Consider the following 15,266-nt stretch of genomic DNA (forward strand, 5'->3'; position numbering starts at 1 on the left):
CGCTCTCGCTCTGACTGCCTTTCGACTATCGAAAGATTGGTCAGAGCGAGAGGCTTTTCTCGCAAAGCGGCAAAAGCAATTGCTGGAGCAAGAAGGTCCTCAACCATGCGGATATACCAATCGAAGTGGGAAGTTTTCTGTAGATGGTGTAAGGCGAAGAAGCTGTCCTCCTCCGATACCTCTGTAACCGAAATCGCTGATTTTCTTTTGTTTTTACGACAAGAATCTCATCTGGCAGTGTCAACCATTAAAGGTTATAGGAGCATGTTATCAGCTGTGTTCAGGAATAGGGGCCTGAACATAGAGAATGACAAAGATCTGCATGATTTAATTAGATCATTTGAAACTACAAAATTAAGAACTTCTCTCACCCCTAGTTGGAATCTGGGTGTGGTTCTCAAATATCTTATGTCGGAGAGATTCGAACCTCCCGATAAAGCTACTTTCCGGGACTTAACTAGAAAATATATTTTCTTAATAGCTCTCGCCACTGCGAAAAGAGTGAGTGAGCTGCAAGCGCTTGACTCGAGAGTGGGTTTTAAGAAGGATTCGGCTGTATTGTCCTTTAAGCCTTTATTTTTAGCTAAAAATGAAAACCCCTCGAGACCTTGGCCTAGGACTTTCGAGGTAAAAGGCCTTTCTCAATTAGTTGGGAATGAAATGGAAAGAACTTTATGCCCTGTTAGAACTTTGTAGTTTTACCTGCAAAAGAAGAAGCAGTTGCAGGGTTGCAATCAAAGTTTATGGTGTGCGGTTAAAGACCCTAAAAGAGCTATGTCAAAAAATGCCTTAGCATTTTTTGTTAGGAACATTATAACTGAAGCCCACATGAGCTGTGATAGTGAGGCATATAAGACCTTAAGGGTAAAAGCACACGAAGTACGTGCAGTCGCTACATCATTGTCGTTCAACAAGAACATGTCAATGAAGAACATCTTAGTGGCCACGTATTGGAGATGTAACTCAGTGTTCACCTCACATTACTTGAAAGATGTGAGAGTGACATATGAGAAATGCTTCTCTCTAGGACCTTATGTATCAGCGGATACAGTGCTGGGGAAAGGAGAGAAGACTGATCCTTAATATTAATTTTTGTCCTTATATTTTATATTGTGATTTTAAAATTATTTGGTGTTGAGTTTTTAGGTTGTTTGAAAGGTGTTTGGGGATAACGCCTTTCAATCATATTTACTAATCCACGGTTAGGATCGGGTGATCGGGATCAGTATTTTACTCCTTTATATGCCAAGAGGCATAGGTATATTGTCATGTAAGTGAATAAGACTCCAGTGACAATTGCCATCAGGTTCTGTTGAGTAAGTGGATAAGACCCCATTGACAGTCCTTTCAAGAGTTCTCAGCCATAGGGCACACCCTCGCTGAAGCTTTTGAGGCGAAGCAGACTTCTAAGCACAAGCTATGAAATCTTCCGCCTAAACAGGTAGGAACTAGGGTATTGTTAATTAACTTGTATTACCTACAACATATGTTGTTTACCTATTAGGTCAGTAATTAGCTGTCTCTTGCCCTCTGCCAAATGTGCCAATCAGCTAAGTATATATCTGACAGGGAAGTTGAATGTATGAAAATGATATTGTTATTGTACAATAAAGTTTCATACATACTTACCTGGTAGATATATACGATTGTATGGCCCACCCAACCTCCCCTCAGGAGACAGGTGGAAGAGAAAATCTGGCTTAAAACGGTAATAGTTCCTATTCCTGCCACCCAGCGGCAGGCGGCGGGATCACCTGACCTACCTGTAGTGTGTGCCGCGAAATTTGAATTTCTGTCGGGGACGATGGAGTCTATAGCTAAGTATATATCTGCCAGGTAAGTATGTATGAAACTTTATTGTACAATAACAATATCATTTTGGAAAAGCACAAAAGAAACAGTGACTTTCTAGTGAGATTTAAAATTGTAACTGGCATAACACAGCTTGGTTAATTTAGCAATTATGTGCGATCAGGCTTAATACACATTTAAATTTAGTAGGTTTCTGCACCAATGTCAGACTGCCTGTATTCTTTTTCTTCTTTATTTTATGTTTTCATAACTTAATAACTACAATACAGTAACTGATATTCCTACATTCTACCACAATAGAACTTGGCTACAATTTCTTCAAAATTCTGTAGTTTTCTTGAGCCAGTTTATTTTACAAACCTACACCAGACCTATCCAGACATGACTAATAATCCCTAAAGCAATTGGTAGGTGTGATTTTCTGCAGATTTCCTGAATCAGTTTAATAATAATAATAAATAATAATAATAATAATAATAATAATAATAATAAAAAAGGGTTTACAATTCTGAGCAACATTCTGCAGAAACTAAATTCACTGAATAGCTTTCAATAAAAATGATAAAATATGTATTCAAATAAAGTAAATGGTCAATACAACAGTTTAAGGCGATCGGCTGCCTAAAAAACCCCAAAAATATGAAACATATTCGATTTGCTGAAAAAAATTCTATGGCTTCGTAGAGCATTCAAGAATGTGTCCACGAAGTATTATGCTAAAATTCGCCTTACTTTTCTAGTTATGGCCTGAAATGTAACAATAACTTTATACCCACAAAACACCAGTAGCGCAAATGATTTAGTCTGGTATAGTTTTTGTGATATTTGTTACGAAAACTTCCTTTGAAATGAAATATATAATGTCAATAATAGCCTAATTGGTACCTTCTTAGTTATTCCTAGACAAGACAAAGCACGCATCATGAGTCATGAGGCTCAGCGCGTGCCCACTGGCCAACAGTTGCCTATAAAACTTGCTCGTTATAGGGTCGCATTTTTTCACGCTCGCTAGCCTTGACTGAACTCTGTGTTTTCTGCGGTGTTTTTAGTTTTTCACCATGCCTAAAAGGTCCTAGACTTCACTTCATGCCTCTAGAATGCGGAAAAGCCAGTTGGATATGCCCATCGAAGAAGTAGAACAGAGAATTCAAGAAACTAGTGCCATAGAGGGGAATGAAGCGACAACGAGAGAGAGAGAGAGAGGCCGCGCAGCAAATGGCGCACGCTATGATCTCTGCTGTCCAGAGGCCAACCACATCCACCCCTTATCGTCTCTTTATTCGTTCATCACTGCTAAAGGGCAAAGATATTTTAGAAGAAGAAAGCAGTAGATCGGAGGCTGATATTATCAATGATGGTGAAAATAAAATTATAATAATAAGTGAAGCAAGACTTGAAAAATTACTTGAATCACGAATACCGAATTGTGGATGCAAAGTAATTTCAAGGATCCATTTGGAAAGGGATTGATTTGAGACACTAGTAAAAAAGATATGTCCTAAAAAGATATGTCCGTCTCCAACAATTGTCGGATACAAACATTAGCATAATGATTAATTATTATGGCAGGGCAATCCACCGTAATATTGGTAAATCATGGATTGATATGAAGAAGGATATAATGGCATCATTCAACCATATATTCAGTTCCAAAGAAAATCAACGTCATGGACTTTGTTCAAAAGGGGAAGATTCTTGGTGCTATTTTCAGAGCAGCATAGCAATGGGTAAAGAAAGAGAGAAAATAGAGTTAAGAGATCTTCAACAGTTATCAATTTAGATGCTGAGAGTGAAAGGAAAATAAAGGCTGTGTATGAAGCCCTGTCTGAGAAAGAATTGCTTGAACGCTGCGTTCGTGGTCTTACACAAAACGCTAATGAAAGTTTTCATTCAAAAATTTGGAACAGCACACAAGACTAAGTTTGCTGGAGCACAAAGATAATCAATTCATTAATATTCCTATTCATAATAATTTTGCATTAATACTCAAAAATAAAAAATAAAACCATAAAATTAATGGTTACACAGTCTTTTATCTTTTTTTACGTACCTAAAACTTTGAAGGCCCGTTTCTCAAAACATAAGTTTTTCACCTTCAAAATGTATCTCCACCCTTAGTATTGGACCAATCTAAATGAAATTTCATATATAATAGGGGGAAACATGGTAGATTAAAAAATAGCCAGGGATTTTTAATATTTCGAGTTTCTGATTTTTGGCAATTTTTTTTCCTGTAATTTTTCCGGGAAAATTTCATAAAAAAAAAAAAATTCATATCTCGAAAAATAATTGAAAAATAAAAAATCCCTGGCTTTATATCAAAGGTCCATATGTGTTTTATACGTGGTTCAAATCTCATCCCTTAAAACCAAAAAGCAGAGGAGGAGATGCATTTTGAAAATGGCCATTTTTGGCCGAAAAATGCTCTGGCGTCACAAAACCTAAGGTCACTGAACAAAATTTTTTTCCCCAGAAGTTCCACACAATATCCTTTAACAAACCCCCTATATATCAACATCCTGTCGTTAAAAAAGTCGGAAACCGGCCGATCCCCTTAACTACTGTACGCTACTGAGTTAAGTCTTAACTTCATAAGACTGGCTATATGAAATATATTCTTATCTAATAATAAATTGCAAAGCCTGACAAATTTAAAACTGGATAAATTGAAAGTGTTGAAGATTTTGACAATGCTTCTTTCAAGGATTTGCATCCAATACCTGCCACACTCACCTGGCTGAAAGTTGGCAAATCACTAAAGGTATGTTTGAATACCAGTGGTGTTATGCATTCTCAGCATTCAGGGATTTGGTCATGTGGGTTATTCAATATAAAAGACCTGTATGAGTTATTTCTAACAACTTTGCCGGGTTCATCCCAATGCCCGTACTGTGGTTGTACTGGCTTCCATGTTGTATGTGTTAGAGCATCATAAACTCTTTTCATTTGCTATTGTTGTTCTTTTATCCTGCCCTAGCTTTACATTTTTGTCTTTTTACTGTATTTACTTCATTGTTTAATTTATATATATTGCAATAGTTAATCTTTCCAGAAAATAACCCAATCAGTCTCAAATTAATAACTGCATGAAGTTCCTAAAAATTTACAGAATAGTTCCTAAAAAATGCTATGGATAAAACTTGCCAAATGATAGCTGGAAAGGCAAACAGGAGGACATAATGCTACCACCACACTGCACAAACCTTTGTTTGCAAAGATAAGAAAAATTCTAGGAAACCAGTAATAACCCATACAATTACTAATTATATTTCAAATCTACACACTGTTCCCTAACACTCACAAAGAAATCAATGCAGTGTAAATCCACTTACTCTTAAGTGACTAATAGACGCAATGTGGTATTCGTACACCATTCGGCTGGGGAATGTGATGCGGCACATGGAACAACGTGGATGCAGGTAGTGTCGTTGCATCTGGAAACATTAATGCTTGTAATGATGGCCCTGTTTAACTCAATGTTCTAAACCAAGACCAGAAATAAGGGAAAAACTTGAAAACACAAGACAAAACATTTATATCACATTCTTAAATATTGGTACTGCAATAAATGCACTACTGTATCTTATGCATACGACTTCTAGCAATCAAGTGGTAAGATTACAAAAATGACAAATTTTCTATTAATTTGTATTTTTCATAGCTACCCAAACAAGCAGTAGTTCCCTTACAATCAATTACTGTAAATGCTCCATTGTTTATCATGAAAATGAAAACTACTTAAAAGCACCACACTTTTTCTCATGAGTTGACAATAACTACTTATGAGTTTAATCAGCCAAGATGAGGCTTTCTAGAGGCTCAGAGGTATATCACTAACACATGAAAAAAACTTACTCTATGGAACTTGCTGCGATTGTGAAGACTGAGACCGTCACTGACGTTGCTGCCCAGGCATTTGTAAGCAAGCTTGCATGTGGTACAGAACCTAGTTGGGATGAATGGAGTTTAAACTTCTAACAACATGAGGGTTAGTCATCCATAACAATTATGGATAGCTGTTAATAAAAAAACTAACAACATACCAACCCTAAAGTTTCATTGCCAATTAAAATTTTTTTCAATCTACGAAACTGTTGCATTAATATAAATTGAGAAATTGGATTCCATAACAATAAAACACTATATTAGTTCTTCAAATACTACTAGCGCATTTTATCCCTTATTGTTTTAAATCACTCTATCTGAAAGTGTGCACCTGGACTGATTAGGCAACTTGATCATAGTATTAAATAAATCAGAAATATGAAACAGATTGTGTAACCTCTCAAGTCCTTTACATACAAACTTCACTTCAACTCAGCAATACAGTAGTACCTCAGGATAAAAAATTAATCCGTTCCAAGGTGGCCTTCGTAACCTGATTTTTTCGTATCTTGAACCACATTTTACATGTAAATTGCCTAATTCGTTCCAAGCCCTACAAAAACACCCCAGTAAATTATTTCCATGCTTACAACACATGTTCTAGGGTTACGACGTCAATCCGACGTTAGAAATAGGACTCCAAAAAGGCAAAATACTGTACATACTTGAGTAATATTCAACTGCATGTAATGTTCAACCCCATTTTTACTGCATATATTAGGACTTTAGCATATGTCCCTTAGCAATAAGCCTAGCCTATGTTAGCAGTTGCTACTGTAGCCTAGTCTATGATTCTGACATCTAAACCTAAGAAGCTAAAAGCTTAGAATATGCCAATAAAATGTATAAATAATCAGTATGTACTCATTTCAAATAAATATTAATTAATCATTAACTATAATACACAAACAAACAAAAAAAGCTTCCAACCTTTTGTTTACGTTCAGCACTATAAGTACCGAACGATCGCAAAAGCAACCACTTTTACCTAGCACATAGTTTAGTAATCATAAATTTTCATTATCTCTCTTCAACTACTGAAACTACCAAACAATATAATAACCATTCATTTCTATTCTTTATTCTAGCTTTACCTAATGGAGATACTGAGTTACTGACAGCTATAATGAAACATATACTAATACTAAAACAGAAGAAGAATTCTATAAAATGATATTGTTATAATACAATAAAGTTTCATACATACTTACCTGGCAGATATATACGATTAATGGCCCACCCAGCCTCCCCGCAGGAGACAGGTGGAAGAGAGAAAATATGATAGAAAACGGGGATGGTTCCTAGTCCTGCCGCCCAGGGCAGGCAGGTAGATCACCTGACCTACCGGTAGCGAGTGGCGCGAAATTTGAATTTCTGTCGGGGACGACGGAGTCTTAGCTATGTATATATCTGCCAGGTAAGTATGTATGAAACTTTATTGTATTATAACAATATCATTTTCATACAATGAACTTACCTGTCAGATATATACATAGCTGATTGGCACCCTTTGGTGGAGGGTCAGAGACAGCTAATATGGAATAGACAGGTAAACAACATATGTTGTAGGTATAAAAGAAAAACCTTGGTTCCTACCTGATAGGTGGTAGACTTCGTGGCTGTAGCCCGGTAGTCTGCATCACCTCAAGACTTTAGCGAGATATTAGATCTATGGCTAGAGTTCTTGTGGGTCTGTCGATGGGTATAAGAACCGCTTACTCGGCGGAGCCTAAAAGGACTTTGTCAATGGGTACTGGACCACTTCTATGACAACACACCTTGTGAAGGAGCATAACCAATCCCAACCACCTGATCCTAACCACCATGTTAGTCTATAGAATTGTTCTGAGTTATCCCCGAACTCATAACAAACAACCCATAACTCGAAACGAAAAACTCATTTATACAAAATTCTCAAAAAAAAATTTTAAATACTCCCCTAAAAGATATCACAAGAGTTCCTTACTGAACAACAGTGACTGTCCGCCAGTGCAGCACCAAGCCCTCTTTGTCAGCAGGAATCTAGAACATATCTAGTAGAAGGTATGTACAAATTTAAGGATTGGTGTTTGCTCCCGTACCCAGTATTGTATCCGCCGATACAAATGGTCCCAGAGAAAAACATTTCTCGTAGGTCACGCGAACGTCTTTAAGATAGTGAGATGCAAAAACTGAATTGCACCTCCAATATGTCGTGTCAATGATTTTCTTTAATGACATATTCTTCTGAAAAGAGAGAGACGTCGCCACTGCTCTAACTTCATGGGCTTTTACTCTTAAAAGCGGAAAAGAGTCGTCAGGACAGAACTTGTGAGCATCCGTAATGACGCTCCTAATGAAGAAAGCTAATGCGTTCTTAGACATGATTCTTGTGGGGTCCTTAATCGAACACCAAAGACTTTGTCTAGAGCCTCCCATTTGCTTCTTTCTTTGTAAGAAGAACTTCAAGGCTCTTACCGGGCAAAGAGACCTCTCTGTTTCTCTCCCTACCAGACTCGATAAGCCTTTGATCTCGAATCTCTTGGGCCAGGGATTCGATGGATTTTCATTTTTCGCTAGAAACAGAGTTCTAAACGAGCAAAAGGCCGAGTCTTTGTTAAAGCCGACTTCATCTTCTAGGGCATGAAGTTCGCCAACTCTTTTGGCTGTCGCCAAAGATAGGAGAAACAAGCATTTTCTTGTTATATCCCTGAACGAAGCTACGTGGGGAGGTTCAAATCTGTCCGACGAAAGGAACTTGAGAACTACGTCCAGGTTCCAGCTGGGTGGAGTTAGTTCCTTCGATTTTGTCATTTCAAACGATCTAATCAAGTCGTGCAGATCTTTATTGTCAGCAATGTCTAGGCCTCTGTTTCTAAATACTGCCGACAGCATGCTCCTGTATCCTTTGATTGTCGATACAGACAAATGAGAGACCTCTCTCAAGAACAACAGGAAATCGGCGATTTCGGTTATAGAGGTACTGGAGGAGGACAACTTCTTAGACTTGCACCACCTTCTGAATACCTCCCACTTCGACTGATAGACTCGTCTAGTGGAAGCCCTGCGGGCTCTAGCGATAGCGCTTGAAGCTTCGCGAGAAAACCCCCTCGCTCTGACAAGTCTTTCGATAGTCGAAAGGCAGTCAGAGAGAGAGCGGGGAGGTTTTGATGAAACCTCTCGAAGTGTGGCTGTCTGAGAAGATCCATCCTTTTTGGAAGGGATCTTGGGAAGTCTACTGTCCACTCCAGTACCTCTGCAAACCAATCTTGTGCTGGCCAAAACGGGGCTATCAGGGTCATCCTTGTCCCGTTGGACGCTACGAATTTTCTCAACACTTGTCCCAGGATTTTGAAAGGGGGGAAAGCGTACACGTCCACATGAGACCAGTCCAGCAGGAAGGCGTCGACCACAAGAGCTCTTGCACCACTGAACAAAAGACTTCCAGCCTTTTGGAAAGGAATGTGGCGAACAGATCTACGTGAGGAGTGCCCCAAAGATCCCAAAGACTCTGACACACCTCTGAATGAAGAGTCCATTCTGTGTGAAGGACCTGGCTTCTCCTGCTCAGTCTGTCCGCCCTGATGTTTCTCGTCCCCTGAACAAATCTTGTTAGGAGGGCGATGTTTCTTTGTGAGGCCCAGATTAGCAGATCTCTTGCTATCTCGTAAAGCGACACAGAGTGTGTTCCTCCCTGCTTCCGAATGTAGGACAGGGCTGTAGTGTTGTCCACATTCACTTGGACCACACTGTTCGTCACAAAGGGTTCGAAGAACTTTAGCGCTAAGTGAACTGCTAGAAGTTCTTTGCAATTTATGTGCCAGGACACCTGTGCTGTCTTCCAGGTGCCTGACACTTCTCTCGGTCCTAGTGTTGCTCCCCAACCCTTCTCCGATGCGTCGGAAATACAACACTCGGTTTGGGTTCGGAACTTCCAGAGAAATTCCCTTGTTCTCTTTTAGAGGGGACAACCACCATTGCAGGTGTGGTTTCATTTCCCTTGGAAGGAGAAAACTGTCGGAGAGAAGTCCCGTCTTCCAGTTCCACGATCTCTTTAGGAAAAACTGAAGAGGGCGAAGATGTAGTCTTCCTAGAGGAAAGAACTGTTCGAGCGAGGAAAGGGTGCCTAGAAGGCTTAACCATTCCCTCGCCGAAGTTCGTTCTTTCCCTAAGAAGAGAGAGACTTTTTCCAAGCCTCTCACGATTCTCTCTTGCGAAGGAAATACTCGAAAACCCCGAGAATCCATCTGAATCCCCAGATAGACCAAGTTCTGTCTGGGAATCAGCTGTGACTTCTCGAGGTTCACGAGTAGTCCCAATGCCTTTATCAGGTCTAGGGTCAAAGAAAGGTCCTCCAAACACTGTCTCTCTGTTCTGGCCCTGATGAGCCAATCGTCCAAATATAGAGAGTTGTTGACGCTTTTGAGGTGAAGAAACCTCGCCACATTCTTCATCAGGCTTGTGAAGACCTGAGGCGCTGTGGATAGGCCGAAACACAAGGCCCTGAACTGAAAGATCCTTCCCCCCGTCATGAAACGGAGGTACTTCTTCGACGAAGGGTGAATCGGGACATGAAAATAGGCGTCCTGGAGATCCAGCGACACCATCCAATCTCCTTGACGTAACGCCGCAAGGACTGAGGCCGAAGTCTCCATAGAGAACTTCTCCTTTCGAACGAACTTGTTCAGAGCGCTGACATCTAGAACTGGTCTCCAGCCCCCCGAGGCTTTCGCAACCAGGAAAAGCCGATTGTAAAACCCCGGAGAGTTTTGCTCTAGAACCAGTTCTATAGCTCTTTTGTCCCACATTTGATTCACCATCAGACGAAGAGTATCCCTCAGTACAGGGTCCCTGTATCTGGCTGACAGTTCCCGCGGAATGGTCGTTAGTGGAGGACTGTCTTGGAAGGGGATAAGATATCCCTTCCTTATTATGGACATGGAAGAGGCGTCTGAGTTTATGAGTGACCAGGCGTCTGCAAATTCGAGAAGCCTGGCCCCCACTGGTGTTTGGAGGCTGTCTGTCTCACTTCCCTTTCTTAAAGGGACGGGAAGGAGCCTTACCTCTCCTCTCAAGACCTCTTCTCTTAGAGGTAGCTCTGGAGAGGCCCTCCTCGAAAGGGCTGAACCGTAGAAGTCGGTCCTTTCTTGTCAACAGAAACAAGAGGTCTCTTCTTCCTTGCAGTTTGCAGGAGAAGATCCTGAGTCGCCTTCTCAGTCAGTGATCGGGAAATGTCCTTCACTAACTGAGAAGGAAACAGGAAGTCAGACATGGGAGCGAAAACCAGGGCTGCTCTCTGTGAGGAGAAACCGCCTTGGTTAGGAATGAACTAAAAATACTCCTCTTCTTAAGGAGTACTGCTCCGAAAAGAGAGGAGATTTCTCCCGATCCGTCTTGTACCGCCTTGTCAATACAAGCAAGAATACTGAGAATGACTTCTGGGTCAAGACCATCCGAGTCATGAGCTTTCTTAGACATCACCCCAAGGGACCAGTCTAGGAAATTACTTCCAAAATATGGAAGAGTCCCTTGAGGAGATGATCCGTCTCCGAAATAGCCCAAGACACGCGAGCTCCATTCAAAGCGTGTCTCCTTGACGAGTCAACCAAGGTTGAAAAGTCTGCTTCGGCTGCCGCTGGGAGAGAAAGGCCCATGTTCTCCCCAGTTCGGTACCAGAAACCTCTCTTGCCAGAAAGTATGGCTGGAGGCATACAGAAGGTAGTTCTGCCCAGATCCTTCTTAGACAACATCCATTTGTCTAAGGACTGAAGTGCTCTCTTCATAGAGATCGTAGGTCTCATCTTCAAGACCGACGAAGACTTAGGCACAATCGCACTTGAAAACAGTGATCGAGGCGAAGGAGGAGCGGCAGGAGTTAAAGAATCTCCGTATTCTCGTAAAAGAAGGTCAGTCAGAACTTTATAGTTCGAGACTCCTTCTCTACCGTCACCCTCTTCTTCTGAATCTCCTTCTACACCTTGTGGAGAATCGGCCTGAAAAACGAGAGGATCTTCATCCCGTTCTCTCTCTACTGGTGACAAACTCCTACTAGGAGAGGGGCTCATAGAGTGAACCGACTCTCTCTCACGTCTAAAAGAAGTCGCGTCTGCTTGACTTCTCCCGCCTGGAAAAGCTCCTCGCGCTTGGCTGGGCCCTCGCGTTTGGCTGGCGCCTCGCGCTTGGCTGGCGCTTCACGCTTGGCTGGAGCGTGTAGCTTGGCTGGCATCTCGCGCCTGGCTGACGTCTCGCGCTTGTCTGGCGCCTCACGCAACTCCTCGCGCCTGGCTGAATCTTCGCGCTTGGCTGGCGCCTCGCGCTTGGCTGGCGCCTCGCGCTTGGCTGAATCCTCACGCCTAACTGGCGCCTCGCGCCTGGCTGGTGCCTCAGGCCTAAGCGTATCCTGATCTCGAGCAACTCGCTCGGAAAGATCCTGACGTTTGTACGCCTCTTCTTGCCTGGAAGACGTCCTATGTCTGGCGGACGCTTCACGTCTGGCTGGAGAAAGAAGACGAGACTTCTTAATAGGAAGTCTAGCGTCCTTCTTGCGAGGGGGATCCCTTGAAAGAACTCCCACCAAAGAGGCAATCTGCTCCTGAACTGCCAGCAAAATCCTCTTGGAAGCCACCCCAGCGTCCTCTTCAATAGAAGAAGCAGGAGAACTCGAAGGAGTGCGATCCTCAAATACTGCTCTAGGAGGCGTCGAAACCAGCTTAGCCTTCTTGATAGAAGAAGGAGCTTCCTCCGAGAAGCGCTCCGGGCTCGAGTCGAACGCGCGCTCTTTCCAATGCCTTTTCAGTGGCCTAGAAAGATCCGAGTCCTTCCACCCTCGTTTAGGTGAAGGAGAACCGGACGACGAGAAACAATCTCGTAGGACGCTTCTATTTGAGCGGTCCTGAGCAGACTGTAACGAAACAGAACCTGCTGAAGGGACGCCTGACCGTTGGGGATTCCCCACAACCTCCGTACGACTTTCGACTTTCCTACTCCTCTGGGTATGTGAGTTTGGAAGAGGTCTAGGCCTGGGAGCATCGCAGGGACGGTCAGACACTGGGAACACTCACTTCACTTAGTAATTCACAATCACTAGCCTTACCTTGCATGGCCGCCATCTTTGTCTTCATTTTACGAAGAGTAGCCTTCAGATTGGCGATTTCAGAAGCCGAATCCGAATGCAAAGCCTGTGAGGATTCAGATACATAGGGAGAATCATATTCATTAATAAAAGGAGAGTTAGACTCAGAAAAAGGCTCAATAGGCCTTGTACTCACACTCTTTTGTGCAGCCCGTCTAATCCTATCCCCTCTCTAACTTCTTTCAAGTAAGAAGTTAGAGTCTTCCATTCATTACGCATCCAAAACCTTTTCACACTTCAATACAGGTGTTAGCCAAAGAACAGTCAGACCCCCTACATTTACGACATACAGTGTGAGGATCAACCGAAGCCTTCGGTATCCTCACCTTGCAGCCTACATTCACACACACTCTCACACTAACACTTGAATCAGACATTCTAATAGAAAAATCAAAAGCAAGTCCAAATCCAGTCCACAGAAGCGAATGCCAAAACAACGATCCAGTACGTCACCAAGAAATCCAATAAAGATGATCAATAAAGTCTTGAAAAGCGAATTCCAGTCAGGAGGTAGTAACAACAATGTTGATACCACCGGCGACAGAGAAAATATGATAGAAAACGGGGATGGTTCCTAGTCCTGCCGCCCAGGGCAGGCAGGTAGATCACCTGACCTACCGGTAGCGAGTGGCGCGAAATTTGAATTTCTGTCGGGGACGACGGAGTCTTAGCTATGTATATATCTGACAGGTAAGTTCATTGTATGAAAATATTTGTTGGCTTCGATGATAGCAGTCTGATTTATTTTATATTTTATGATATCTAATTCACAATTTTTTTTTTTATTAAATGTATTGCTTGTACTCATTTCAAATAATTATTAAGTAACCATTAACTATAATAAACAAACAAACAAACAAAAAAAGCTTCCAACCTTTTGTTTACGTTCACACTACAAGTAGCAAACAATCGCCAAGCAACCACTTTTACCTAGCACACAGCACAGTAAGTAATCATATATTTTCATTCTCTCTCTTCAACTACTGAAACTACCAAACAGTATAATAACCATTCATTTCTATTCTTCATTCTATCTTTACCTAGTTTTTTTTTATTAAATGAATTGCATGAATAAGTTTTTTCAATTTACAGCATCCTTTTACCAATAGAATACATAGAGCACATGGGGTAGATGCTGACCAATAGGAGAGCACGATCTTACCCGGGCAAATCTCAGGACTTTACAGCAACAACCTTTCGTAACCTGAACTATTTTCGTATGTAGAGCCAAAAAAATCTTCGTATTTGCTTTCGTAACTTGAATTTTTCGTAAGCTGGGACTTTCGTATGTCAAGGTACCACTGTAATTTCAATTATTATTCTGGCTTTGTTAGCAAGGTTCTGGATCATATATTAATAAAACCAAAAATTTGCCCTAAATTGGAATAAAGGTGAGGTTTTCTATTTAAGTAGAAACATAACACTCACTTTGAAACGGCATTCTTGAACTCTTCAGCTTTCTCTTCTTTCCACTTTTCCTCAATGTCTCTCTGTTCCTGTCTTTGCTGCACACGAATTTTCCTTAGAACAACAGAATGTTTCCTGGCAAGTCGATTGAGCTGGTTTTTGTGTCCCTCACTACCAAGATGAAACTTGTATTCCTGTAATGCAAATGCAAAAGCATATGCATAATATAGATTTATCTGACAAGCCTTTCTATAGGTGATCTTCTCATGGCATCATGAGATCAGAAAAGTTATGTAAAATAAACTTATCAGCGACTAAAACACTAAATATATAAGCATTCATTAACAGAAAGGTAAATTTACAACAATCATCAATGCATAATAAATAACCGACCTTTTAAATACCCTTGCTATAAGCTCTTCACATTCCATATATTTAAAAAATATGTAAAACTATTAATGGTTGTACCTTGAATGTTATTGACTTCTGGCTGGGACAATGAGGACATCTAAGTTCGACAAAGAGACGGCCAGACACTCTCGCTCTCACATGACCCTCACTATTTACGGCCCTTTCGCCATCTGCCTTGATAGTAACTTGCACCCCACTAGGTCCGTCACCCCCTTCTTCCTTGTCGTTGGCACCTTCGCCTCCTTCGCCCTCCCGGCCCTTGCGCGAGTCCTCGCTCCCAGGGCTCCGATGTCTTCGCTCCTTCTGCCTGTCTCGCTCTCTCTCTTGATCGTAGGAATCATCACCCTCATACTCCCGATCATGGTGGGGAGAGCTACCACTCTCACCACTATCCATTCTCTCTAGTCTGATAAACATTACAGAAAAAGAATTACATTTCCCATCAGGTACGGCAAACTTAAAAGCAATGCCTGTGTTTGGTCATTTTCAAAGATAAAATGATACTGCATCTGAATATCAACCATGTATACCTTCGAATCCACTGTAACCAAGGAACACATTTAAGGCAAGTCTTTCAAAGTAGGGAGCGTTTCAGAATTGTAAATTTTATTTAGAAAAATGATATTTTTATGATAAAATG

The 15,266-nt window shown here is 41.4% G+C and overlaps 1 protein-coding gene across 3 annotated transcripts in view; it reads right to left on the minus strand.

Annotated features, from left to right (window-relative positions):
* The window catches only part of LOC135201591 (sarcoplasmic reticulum histidine-rich calcium-binding protein-like), a 50,677-nt gene that overhangs the window by 24,740 nt on the left and 10,671 nt on the right, over positions 1-15,266 (minus strand). For all 3 annotated transcript variants that reach the window (XM_064230622.1, XM_064230621.1, XM_064230623.1), the window contains 4 exons: positions 14,684-15,032; positions 14,237-14,409; positions 5,668-5,758; positions 5,145-5,246 (listed from right to left, as the gene is read on the minus strand). In XM_064230622.1, the coding sequence (XP_064086692.1) occupies positions 5,145-5,246; positions 5,668-5,758; positions 14,237-14,409; positions 14,684-15,032 (715 nt within the window). The remainder of the gene's footprint in view (positions 1-5,144; positions 5,247-5,667; positions 5,759-14,236; positions 14,410-14,683; positions 15,033-15,266) is intronic.

Source organism: Macrobrachium nipponense, chromosome 28 (genome assembly GCF_015104395.2).
Source record: "Macrobrachium nipponense isolate FS-2020 chromosome 28, ASM1510439v2, whole genome shotgun sequence".
In the NCBI taxonomy this organism is placed as follows: domain Eukaryota; kingdom Metazoa; phylum Arthropoda; class Malacostraca; order Decapoda; family Palaemonidae; genus Macrobrachium; species Macrobrachium nipponense.